At 35.9% G+C, this 12443-nt stretch overlaps 2 protein-coding genes across 4 annotated transcripts; both read left to right on the plus strand.

The window, feature by feature from the left end:
* The first annotated feature begins 283 nt into the window (after positions 1-283).
* LOC141835111 (uncharacterized) lies at positions 284-1791 on the plus strand. 3 transcript variants are annotated; one of them, XM_074722538.1, is made up of 2 exons: positions 284-374; positions 689-1791. In XM_074722538.1, the coding sequence occupies exon 2, from the start codon at positions 766-768 to the stop codon at positions 1621-1623; it is 858 nt and encodes a 285-aa protein (XP_074578639.1). In that variant the 5' UTR covers positions 284-374; positions 689-765; the 3' UTR covers positions 1624-1791. The 3 variants fall into 3 exon arrangements, with proteins under 3 accessions (XP_074578639.1, XP_074578640.1, XP_074578641.1); XM_074722539.1 differs by having other exon boundaries at positions 304-374; positions 583-1791; XM_074722540.1 differs by having other exon boundaries at positions 304-374; positions 653-1791.
* A 2825-nt stretch (positions 1792-4616) lies between these two features.
* Positions 4617-11599, plus strand: LOC141835210 (zinc finger AN1 and C2H2 domain-containing stress-associated protein 16-like). Its single transcript, XM_074722641.1, has 3 exons — positions 4617-4887; positions 9116-9879; positions 11379-11599. Exons 1-2 carry the CDS (start codon positions 4789-4791, stop codon positions 9875-9877), a joined length of 861 nt encoding a protein of 286 aa, XP_074578742.1. The 5' UTR covers positions 4617-4788; the 3' UTR covers positions 9878-9879; positions 11379-11599.
* Positions 11600-12443: the final 844 nt, after the last annotated feature.

The raw sequence follows: 12443 nt of genomic DNA on the forward strand, positions 1-12443 counted from the left end.
GTGATAATATTTGAACAAGAATTAAGATACAGATCTGGAAAATGGAAAATAGAAAGCGGCCAAGCGGTCAAGAGCGAAGCTTTGGCATTTGCTGCTGCCCCTCCGCAGTAATAAACACGAACGGCAGCAGAAGCATGAGCTTGAATGAGTTGGATGTGGAGGCATCTTGGCTGACAGCGTCACGGCTGCCACTTTGTCCTCTTTAACAACAACCGGAACTCCCTCTCCCCTTTTCCTACCGCTGCTGCTGCTGCCGCCCACATTCCCCAATCTCAACTCCTCTCTCTCTTTCTTTCTCTTTTGCCTTCCAGGAGAACTCCTCCTGGAAGGAACGGCATTTGCTTGGCTGTGACAAGGATGGGACGAGTTAACAGGTAAGAGGCTAGCTTCTTGAGCTGTGATCTTGTTGCAAAAACGATTTTTTTTTTTTTTTTGATCTGCTTTTGGATCGGGGCTTTTATCCCGCTCTTAGAAGGATCTGATCCTTGTGGCGAGTGGGATGGTGATTTGGTTGTTATTTTCCTCCTTTTCTTGTTTTCCTTTTCCTTTTGGAATCTCGAATGTTTGATTTTTGTAAAAAAGGAGGCGACTTGGGAACTTCTTTGTTTCTGGCTTGGTACTGAAAATTTAAGCTCGATTTGATTGGCTGAAGGGATTTATTTACCTCAGTTGCGGCATCTTTGAGCAGGCAAGCGAGATTGTAGTTGGTCTGGTGATTGCTTCTCTGAGTTCTTTGTTGATTCTTGGCACTGGTTACGAATTAGAATGAAGGATTTCCCATCCTGCTTTGGAGAAAGTGGAGTTCAAGTCTCCGATTCCTCGTCGGGGGCCAGTAAGACTGCTCAAAATCTGGTGACTTGTCTTTACCAAGCTCAACTCTTTGGCCGGTCATGTGTAATCAATGTTACATGGAGCAAGAATCTGATGGGGCAAGGGTTGAGCATTGAGATCGACGATTTAACCAACCAATGCCTCTGCAAGGTGGAAATTAAACCATGGTTGTTCTCCAAGAGAAAGGGCTCCAAGACCATGGAGGTGGAGAATAGCAAGGTAGTTGTTTTCTGGGATCTCTCTGCTGCCAAGTTCGGATTTGGCCCTGAGCCTCTTGAAGGTTTCTATGTTTCGATTGTCTACAATAATAAGATGATCCTCCAGCTCGGAGATCTAACCAAAGAAGCTTACCGGAAGACTAGTACCAATCCTTCAAATGCAGTATTCATTGCCAAGAAGGAGCATATTTATGGAAAGAAGATTTATTCAACAAAAGCACAATTTTGTGATAATGGCCAATTCCATGAAGTTGCCATAGAGTGTGATACTCTAGGGCTCAAGGATCCCTGCCTTGAGATCAGTATTGACCGGAAACGGGTAATGCAGATCAAGAGACTCGCATGGAAATTCCGTGGCAACCAAACAATTCTTGTCGATGGGCTTCCCGTGGAAGTATTTTGGGATGTTCACAGCTGGCTTTTTGGTGCTCCTTCGGCGAGCGCTGTCTTCATGTTTCAAACTTGCCTTTCATCTGAAAAATTGTTGCCATGGTCTACCACAGAAGTTTTCAGGGAGACTCAGCCTCAAGGCCTTGGTTTTTCATTGACTTTATATGCTTGGAAACATGAATAGCTGCAGGAGGATTTTCTTTACTCTCTTTATTTTTATTTTTGCGTGTTAACATAATCTAGTGAGTAATTTGTTTTTAACAATGAGAGTGAAGATCATTCTCTTATAACTTTGTTCTGTCCTAGTGGGTCACAAGACTCTATAAACATGAATGGATTGCTTCTTTTATTCTCTTTTGTGATCCATATCTGCTGCTGAGCAATGTTTCAAACTATTTCTATGTCCACTATGGAAGTTACTTTGTCTTGTACATTCATTCAATTGTAAGATAACATTAATGTTTCAATACTTGTGCAAAAAGATTCTTGTCGTTTGCTTGCATCTTCATTTTGTTAATGGTTCTTTATATTAAGCTGTCATGGATTCCTTGGCATAAGCTTTTACGATCCAACAGAGTGAATGGTTGTTTGACATTGCTTTGTTCCTTGATATTGTAATTGTTTGACAGTCACAATCTTCGATCACTAAGGCTGTCCCATCTAATAGGTAAGTAAGTTGAGGTGATTAATGATTAAATTTTTTGTTCCAGTAGATGAACTTCTTTGATCTCGAAAATCGTCGAGAAAACCATGGAGTAAAGGTTGTCCCCGACACCACATTGGATTTAGACCTCTAACCTTTGGTGGAAACAATTGTTATGCATTCAGCATTCCAGATCAATGCAAGGAGAAAGACTTGTTAGTAGCTGTGATGGTTTTGAGACAGCTCTTGTGGTTGTAAAGTTTGATGGTTTCTTTTATCATCACAAGAAGTACTCAAGTTAGAGTGAGTTTTCTATATTTGCTTGTCAAAGATTGGACTTGGGATCAGGTAGTGAAAAGGAAGATTTTATGTTTAGTATGTTTTAATGTGGTAATAGTCTTTGTAGCCTTTGAATTTGTAAGTTTTCTTTGACATGGCTGCTTGTTTTTGGTTTGACTTGGTTTTTTCTTTATGGTTATCAGATTCTGACTGAAACTTGGTCTTGTGGATATGGTGGCTTTGTGAAAACCTTGGTCAGCGTTGCCTATGTGATGTCTTTTTGGTTAGGTTATGGCATATTATGTATCGCTATTTTATTTTATTTTATTTTTTTGTGTATTTTGTATTGTTGTTTGTCCTCATATTGATTTCAATTTCTCTAGAATTGTATGAGAAACGCGCTTCACTTTGAGTTACTTTCTATAAAACAATGTCACTTGGAACTATTTTATACACACGGTCGGTCCTACGATCATTTATGAGGAGATAAATCGGGAAGTTATAGTTGACTACTACGGGGAGAGTATTATTTCAACTTCTTCGAGATTCAATCCTTACTCACTTCAACAAGTTTGGTCCGTAGTAACCAACTCAATACAAAAATAACTCTAATGTTAGAGTGGAATTTAAATAGTTTCAAGATTATTTTTCTATATTCTTTTATTTTCTAATTTTTTATTTTTCCTCTTTTCTTTTATTTTCTCTTATAATTTGGTATTTTAAAAATAAACAAAATTTAGGTTTTTATTTTTATTAAAGTTTTTTCTTTTTTCCCCTTTGTTACTTGTTTCGGTTGAAATCAGCTCTGGGATGTATCACCGACTCGGTCTCTTCACTAGAATGGTGTGGGACTGAAGGAGACAGGCTCACCAAACTTCCGGGACCTACAAGCAGAGCAACCATGAGCAGGAAGGCCAGGGGTGCTTTAGCGCGACCACTCTGATGTTTACGTTAGTGAGCTAACAAGAAGACGAAAAAGGAGAAAGAACAGAGGAAGACAAGAATATAGGTATGTGCTTGCGCGCGCGTACCTGAACAAGGAGCGGAGTGGCCATTATATACATGAAATGAGAAGTCGTATCCCATCGTGATTAAATGCGACATCCCATCTTAATTAAAGAAAATGTCTCATCCATGAGTATGATCTTGTTAGGAAAATATGGAATGATCAGAAAGAAAGTCTCATCGTTGACATACGATCGTAAAATCATTTCGCACGTGGGTGTCAGAGGCGGCGATCATAATTAAGGGGTGTAAGACTGTCAGAAGAAATGAAGGGAGTGATGGAGTCAGGCACCGTGATGACTGTTTAGCGTGAGCCAAATGCGGGCAAAGGCACCGAGTTGACTGCTAACGTTCGGGCTGACGTCCGGATGAGACTCGAATTCGGCTCGAGAGAAGATTCGGCTCAAGGGAGGATTCAGCCACCGAAGAGTCGGCTCCATGTTCTTTATTCGAACCACGTCTGGATGAAGAGAGACTTGGCTCCAGGGGGAAGGGATCGCGAGTTAAGAACTGACTCGGGCCAGTCTTGGAGTCGACAAATATGGATTGACACGGGAGTCGGGTGGGATTTCAAGCCGCCCCCTCGGTCCCCACTCATAACCACCCATAACATGACTTTTGGTTCTTTTTCTCCTTTTCTTTTTTCTCTCTTCTAATTAGTGTATTAAAAGATTTAAAAAATAAGACAAAGTCAAAGTAAGCTCCAAGGTAAGATCACACAGAAATATTTCAGACAGAAATTTATAAATAAAACAATGTTTTAATTTTTTTTAAAAAAGCATCTTTTTTTTTAATGATATGAATAAAAAGGAATGCTCCTTTTTAACGCTAATATTTGGTATTTAAATATTAGCGTTAAATTGAGAAATGGAACTGCCCAAATAAATTTGTTTGAGAAAAAACGCTGTTTTTAAGAGGAAAAAAAAATCAAAAATAAAAATATTTCTCACTTCTCTATGAAATTTAAAATAAAATACATTTCCATTGAATTTTACTTAAAAAATAAATAAAATTTAAAAAAGATTCAGAACAAACAACGAAACACAACCGCAAAACCCAATCGCCACTGGCCAACCATAAAGCTGGTCAAATCAGAGAAATGGACGGCTGTTAACGAAGCAACACGTTATTATTTGAAATGGATTTTGCAGAGGATCTACAAGCCCGAAGCTTAAGCATGCTTGCATATCAAGTCACGCTCTGGTCAATCGCGAGGGCACGCTGTCGAGCACTATCGGTGTACACGATGAACCAAATTTTTTGACTCCTCGAGTCGATTGAGTTCCTCGCGCGGCAATCTGCGCTTCTCCGCGACCAAGGAGGCGATCTAACTCCAGTTCCTCCTCGAGCGATCGATCATCCGTCATTTAATCCTCTGTGGTTGGACTTGAATTGAAGTATCTGTCGCTCGCAAATCTGTCGATGGGAACGCCGGAATTCCCTCATCTAGGGAAGCATTGCAGCGTCTCCGACTGCAGACAGATCGATTTCCTGCCCTTCACCTGCGATCGCTGCGATCAGGTAACCAAGTTTAGTGGTTCGCCCTGGTTAACTTCTCTCATCCCTATGTTAGTTTTTATTTTTCCCTTTTTTCCAGTTTCATAGAAATACCTGGTTGGATTTGAAGATAAGGTTTCTTGAATGCTAATTTTTAGCTTGATCTGCACATTCTACTCTCCTTTCATAATTCATTATCCAGTTCTAGCTTCTCAACCGATAGATGTAGGAACACATCTTATCTCCATTGAAGACCATAATACGCTTTTTCAGGCGGTAGGTGGTCGAATCCATTGCATAATGCATATACGATATGTGAAAGCATTTGCAGTTGGCGTTAAGAAGTATTAAATTATGTATATAATTTGATAAAAATTTGTATTGGGGAAATTGATATTTAGATTCTCCTAATCAGTCCTTTCTGTTGATGAATATTATCTATCAATGTAAAAATTACTAATAGGCCCTAGTATTAATGATATTACATTTACATCCTAGATCCTTATGTCTATGACATCTTTGCTAAATTAACTTTAATATATGTGGAAAGCTAGCTTATCATGAATATACTCAATTTGAAGACTTGTCAACATTTTTAGTTAGCAAACCTACTGGTTGATATTTGAGTTGACATATGAGATGACAATTTCATTAATTGCACTTTCTATGTTTATAGCGCCTCTCCTCCCTCTCCAACGAACCTAGGACCAACAAAATCTATATCAACCAAACCACAAGAATGAAATACCAGATTAAAGACTAAAAATCCTCCAGTGTTTAAGTGCTCTTCCCTGTTGCTTAGACTAATACTTTATCTCATTGAAATCACCATTAACTAGCCATGGCTTTATAAAGGTATTCACAGTTTCTTTTAGCAAGTCCCATAGATCCTTTTGTTTACATACACCCTGGATAATTGCCAACCACCCATCCGCCCTTTCTAAATTTAAGCATGTATCACCTCCGAGTGAGATGCCTTAATTGTTAATGAAATGTGTGGTAGCTACCAAATCAAATACCTCCAACAAAGCTGCAAGCTTCACTCTTGTACTTTGAATAGGTTGGGAAAGCTGCTTCAACTTCTCTGCAGTTTTACCATGGATCTTTGGCTCTTGTAATAGTACAATATTTGATTAATTCTTTCTATTAAGAACCTGTAGACAATTGTGCAAAGAGGGTTTGCTGCTCCCCTACTGTTTCAAGAAACTACTACCATTAAGACAAAATTGCAGTTTTGGACAAAAATTGTTTCATATCTCTACACATCCTAGGGTTCTTCAAATCTTCACTATGGGAGATCTCCAAGAGATCAATTGCTTGGGGCGCATTCAACATTATAAGATTAGTTTTTTTTGTCTCTCAACATGTTATCAACTAACAAGTGTCCATTCCCAGTCTCTTCAGAGCTCTTCGCTTCATTAGGTTTCTTCATGCATCTTCCTGCACTGATCAGCCACAGCATGTCTCCCTGTGGAGTTATGAAAACCATAACCTTTGTTTATCTGAAATGGATGCTAAAAACAGCAAAGACTTCTTTGTTTCCAACTTCAACATAGTTCTTTGTGGTGATTTGCTATTTAACTGTATAGGAAGGATCTAATGGCCCATTTATTGAACTAGCACCTTCTCTCCAAGAGAATTTTGTCAAAACCTATTTTGAATTGGAAAAATGGAATTGTGATGTACCTTTTCTTCACAAGACTGACAGCTTTGCTGCCAAACCCATAATAAAAATGTCTTTGTTATCCAGTCTATTGGCATTTGAAGCTTTCTTGATATTTTTCATAACCTCAAGTTTTGAACCTATAAGAGAAGTTGATCCTAGACCTGTTTGATGACTGCCAGCACCAGTAGTATTCCCTGGAAGTTTCTAAATTCTGTTGTATCTTCTTATAGGTTTCTATAGCAACATCCCAAGCCATTAATTGTTCTTGGTATCATCATCCCGGTGTTTGATTAGTAGTTGCCACGATATTAGTCAAAGTTTGAACAAATCAGTGTTTGTCACTTATTCTGAAGCATTAAGTGGACCTCTACTTGTGACGCCTTGATCATTTCCTTCATCATCTTTTTGGGGTGAGCTTGTCCGATTTTTCATCAATCGAGTATATTTTTTTCCGGCACTCATTGCTATGCCCAATCATCTCATATGTCAAATGAACATCATATAGGCTTTTATATTCGATTTGATAAATATTTCTGTCCAACTTAAAACTTGAAATAAGGCTTTTTGTCTAATCGATCTCTATACAAAATGACCCCTAATCACTTAATTGGTAATCTTATCAAGTTTTATTGTTTTCCCAATCTCATTGCCGATCAAAGTGAGAAAGAAGTTGTGATTTGTGAAATTCCATTGGCAACTTAATAATTATTATAGTGATTCAACATAATTTGCAAGCCACCAGAAAAGGTGTAATTATCATGTTGCTCTTGGAACCTTTACCCAAACAAACCGAAGGTCGCACTGGACCACTTGGAGCTAATTGCTCCTGAAAAGTGCAAATACAAGCATGAAAAAAAAAACTAAATCTGAGGTGAGGCAATTTAATATTGTGGATGCATATGTGACTTTTTCACTATACATCATGGCACTAAAATCTAAAGTGGCCTAGACTGTGTTAGGAAATTCAAACAAAATTAACAACTCAGTGGTCCCAACTAATTGAGGTAGCAACATGGATCTTAATGTCTATTTAAGACTATTGCTCAGTTGTTAAGGGTAAGACTATTGCTCAATTCTTAAGGGTATTTGTAGTTAACAAGATTTTGGATCAAATTGCACTATTATGTCAACAAAGTATACATAAGATTATGTCACTGGTCATTCAGATCTCTTTATTATTTTAATCAAAGTAATCTTTGGTCTCCTTTTATCCTTCATGTCTTCTTCCATTTGTCTAATCATGTAATTCATTAGTCATCTTGAAACTTATCCAAACTGCCTTAATTTGTTTTCATTTACAACTGCTAGAAATAAGGCACACAATCATATCAAAAACAAGAGATACCTAAGCCGCTTATGCAACTACATCAGCTTATGCAACATGGGAATGCATGGTTTTGTTTATGGTCATATAAATCATGCAGGTTAAATCAATGCCTAGCATGTTGAGGTCCAATTTATGTTCAAATTGATATTGATTTGGTTAAACTAGATTTGTGAGATAGACAAACAAGAAGCAAGTTTTGATGTATTATTTAGCTCAAGATATACATTTTTTGTTATGTATTATCACAAACAAGAAGGGAATATGAACAAAGATGGCATTAATAAGATTAAAAATAATGTGGTTGAAATAGAGAGATGCTTTTGGAGTCTTGTGTGATCATCATGCCCATTCCTGGCTAAAAGAAAATTTAATGGCACTCTGATATGACTTGCTATACTTTATGACCCAAAGTGTTTGATTGTTAGGAAGCAACACATACAAAAAGCAAATGCAGTATAGATGATAATGCTAAAATGAATACATTTATGGAGTTACTAGAAGGGATAAAATAAAAAATCTAATATTATAAAGTAATTAAGTGTAGCTCTTTATAGCTGATAAACTGAGAGAAAATAAGTTGAGATAATATGAACATATTTAAAGTTGACTACTTACTATATCCTATAGTTAGAATTAAATGTATTTTCATAGAATTGTGGATCAATTAGGATATTTGTCAAATGCTGCATGTAAGTTTTGTTTGTCAGTACTGCATAGGTTGATTACTTTGAGGTATATGCAAACTCCTTTTACTTTGATACGTGATTTATGCATTATTGTCAGTATAATTAATAATATTTTTTTAACAAAATATGGCGACATTTGCCTCCACATATCTGTCCATGTACTGTGGATGTGTTGTGCAATGTCTCAATTATGCCACCCGCATATACTGTAAAAACTTTGGACACACCTGATAGATTAATGCTCCACATGGGATTAAGCTGTGTTCTAATGCTCTGGGATTGAAGCTCCCTCATTAGATGGGCAATTACTCTCTTATAAAGTATAAGATTATAACCATGCTAGAGAGGCCACATAAAGAAAATTTTCAAAAGAATTCTCAGGTAGATACAGGTAATTTTTTTAAAATAGTGTCAGGTTACTCCAAATCTCCAGCGTTCCTGCTATTGCAGCTTCTCATATGCTGATCAACTTCACTGTTCTAACACCACGACTGGAAAAATGTTTGGTTTATCTTTTTTCCTTTCTTTTTCATCTGGAATTAGAGTTCTTATATTTTGTAATTATATTGCAAGGTTTGTTGTCTGCAACACAGAAGTTACATCAACCATCAATGCCCTAATGCCAGTCAAAATGATGTGACAGTTTTAATTTGCCCACTATGTGCTAAGGGAGTTCGTCTGGTCCTTGATCAAGATCCAAACATAACTTGGGAGTCACATGTTAATGCTGATTGTGACCCTTCAAACTACCAAAGAGCAACTAAGAAAAGACATTGTCCTGTCCCTGGATGCAAAGAAGTGCTAAACTTATCCAACTCCATCAGATGCAGAGATTGCACTAAAGAACACTGTTTGAAGCATAGATTTGGGGCTGAACACAGTTGTCCAGGGACCAAGAAACCAGAATCTGGTTTTCCATTTGCTGGTCTATTGAGTAGGAGCCAGAAAGGGAAATCACCACAAAGTAGCAGTTCTACTTCCTCATGGTGGGGTTCTGGCTTCATGAATGCAGTCTCAAATGTCCGTGCCTCGGCTGAATCAGGCATGCAGAAATTTAGTAATGCAACAGCACAAGCGTTACAGAAGGCAAGAAGTGGAATTGCAGAAGGCAGCAACAGCGGTGAACTTGTGGAACAGTGCATTCATTGTCAAGCGAGGTTTTCATCTGTTTCTGATTTGATTGAGCACGTTGAGAGATATCATCAACAAAGTTCTAAACCAGCAGTCAATAAAGTGATACTTGATGTTTGCCCAAAATGTAGTAGAGGATTTAGGGATCCTGTAGCATTAGTGGAGCATGTTGAAAGAGACCATGGAGGAACTTCAATTGCATAATAGTAAGTTTGAACTCTTTCTACATTCTTAAGTTTAGAAGTATGCTATATTGCTTAGTTATTATGTTACAGGACATGAAACTAAAAGTTTGCTATATTGCTTGGTTATTGTGTTACAGGACATGAAACAATCCTCTATTCTTTGATCCTTAGCATCTTAGAATATATATATAATTATATACTTTAGATGCATGTTTCATTCACCTACTCATTAATGCCACCCAAGATGAGTACTTTATATTAGAGTAAGCAAAATATTCATGTATAAATAAAAAAATGGGCAGTCTGATATACGAGGCTCCTGCCAATGTAGAGTCCTGGAAAAGGGTATATTGTATGCAGTCTTATCCTGCATTGCAAAACACTCATTTCGCGACTCGAACTTGTGACTTGGTCACACGGTAAAAACTTTATCGTTGCATCAAGACTCCCTATCATTCAAGTGTAGAAACTGCTATACTATTTTATTTGGGCAAAAATTTAGATGACACCCCTTGTTCTCAAAATCATCTCCTATTTTAATTATAATCTTGGGTGCCCCATCATTCCTAATGTCTATTATTCTTTTTGCCATGAAATACTTCACCTTTACTAATTTGAAGGAAAAATAATTTTAATTTGTCCTCTAACTTTAGATTACTCCAAGACAGTATGCACACTTAAATTGAGAAAGAAGAATTACAATTTACATATGAAAATTTCAAAATAATAAAAATGAAACTGGTTACTTTTGCTAACTTGAGATGAAAACTTTCCCGATTGTCAACAGTTTAGAAGTGATATAGTCCCCCTTTGATTATAATCAAAATAGGATGTTTCTTTGATAGTTTTAAAAATAAAGGGCACCATTCTCATTTTTGCTCTTCTCATTTTATCACCACTTTATCTCTGGCCTCTACTTCTAGCTTGCCTACAGCTGAAGTTTCTTTTAATGGAGTCGGAACCAGTAATTTCACAATCAAGATATCCTGTCCTAGTCAATCTATGAGTTTCAAGATTATGTATCAAGTGGACTCTAGATATTACCAAAATTCATCAGCCAACAAGTTTAGCAAGACCAGCACAACGGAATTAAATTTAATGAACAGTTCTTATAATACTCCATTCGATATTATTTCGTTTATTATTCAATTTCAACTAATTCATAATTGCCATTTGTCACATCGCTGGTTGAATCGACTTCCTTATGCAATGATCAAGTTTCTAAAATACTAGTTGGAGTTGTAGCCAATTACTTTCTTTGTTGTATCTCAGGTGTAGTAATTCTTCCTTGAACAATTATAACCTTGGTAACTTTATTCTTTACTCATCTTGCGTAATGTCTTTTTATTGGTCACAACATATTGACAGTGAATTGCCTGTGATTGTCCTACGCAAATGGGTTATACCTTTGAGTTCTTGTGCCACACTACCATTCAATTCTCCATCTTTATTTACCTACTTGCAAATTTATAATTGCTACTTTACTAGTATGTCATGTATTTTTGATTCTCCTTTTGCAGGGCATTATTTATGAGGTTCTCTGTGGGAGACAATTAGAAAAGGAAGTACAAATTAACTTTGAGAATCATCTGCATTAAAGCTTTAGGTATGACTCAAGTTGCATCATGAAGTTTTTTAGTCTAATTGTCAATTGATTTGAGCCTTTATCTTCCTCCAAAACTATTTGATGCCTCATATTGTTGATAATGTTCATTCAAGATTAGAAACGTGTTGCTAGAAATATGATGAGTTTAAATATGATTTTAATTTCGATTAAAGAATTAAGTATATAAAAATTTTGATTATAACTTTACAAGTCTCTTTACACCCTTAGGCGCATACCCTTAGACGCATATATTAAACTGGTTGTGCAGCTAGGTGAGTAATAAATCCTACTTAAGTTGAGGACATTTACGATAGAATACTTTGATTAAACATTTTTTTTTAAAAAAAACCCTTTAATGATTAAAAGAAGGAATATTATCATGCCATGTTTTGATGATGTGATGCATGATAAGTCAATTGTGTCCTTTATGGCCAAAATACCTTCTCAAGGTAGTTTATTTTGGATTCTATACTAAATCACCAATATTTTACTTTAGAACTTTCCAAGTACAACAATAAAATAAAATAAAATTTTTATTCCACTAAATAGAATTAACTATATAAATTCTCTTTATTGAACTTAATCTTTTACTATATTATTATTTATATTTAAATAAACATTTTATCATTATTAATTAAATTTTCAATCTGTCTAGATTCATGTTGTGTGTATTTATTAAAGTTTTATATTAAAAATTAGAGCATTTATTATTGCTTAAGTATATGTCTATAATATTTTAAATGTATTTTTTTAAAAAAAAATTTAATAAATATAATTTTGATTTTTTTTTAATGTTATCATTTTTTATCGTGTTCATCCTCGTGTATTTGTATATTCATTTTAATATTTTTCATCTTTGGAACTTTTATCTGATCAAGTATTTATTTTATAATTCAACATTTAATTCCATGTAACATAGTAAGTCTAATCATTATTTTATAATTTTTTTTTTAATTTTAAGAATACCCCTTATGAATAC

This window comes from Curcuma longa, chromosome 9 (assembly GCF_044706935.1).
Source record: "Curcuma longa cultivar G26 ecotype Majalengka, Jawa Barat chromosome 9, ITB_CL_G26_1.1, whole genome shotgun sequence".
Classification (NCBI taxonomy): domain Eukaryota; kingdom Viridiplantae; phylum Streptophyta; class Magnoliopsida; order Zingiberales; family Zingiberaceae; genus Curcuma; species Curcuma longa.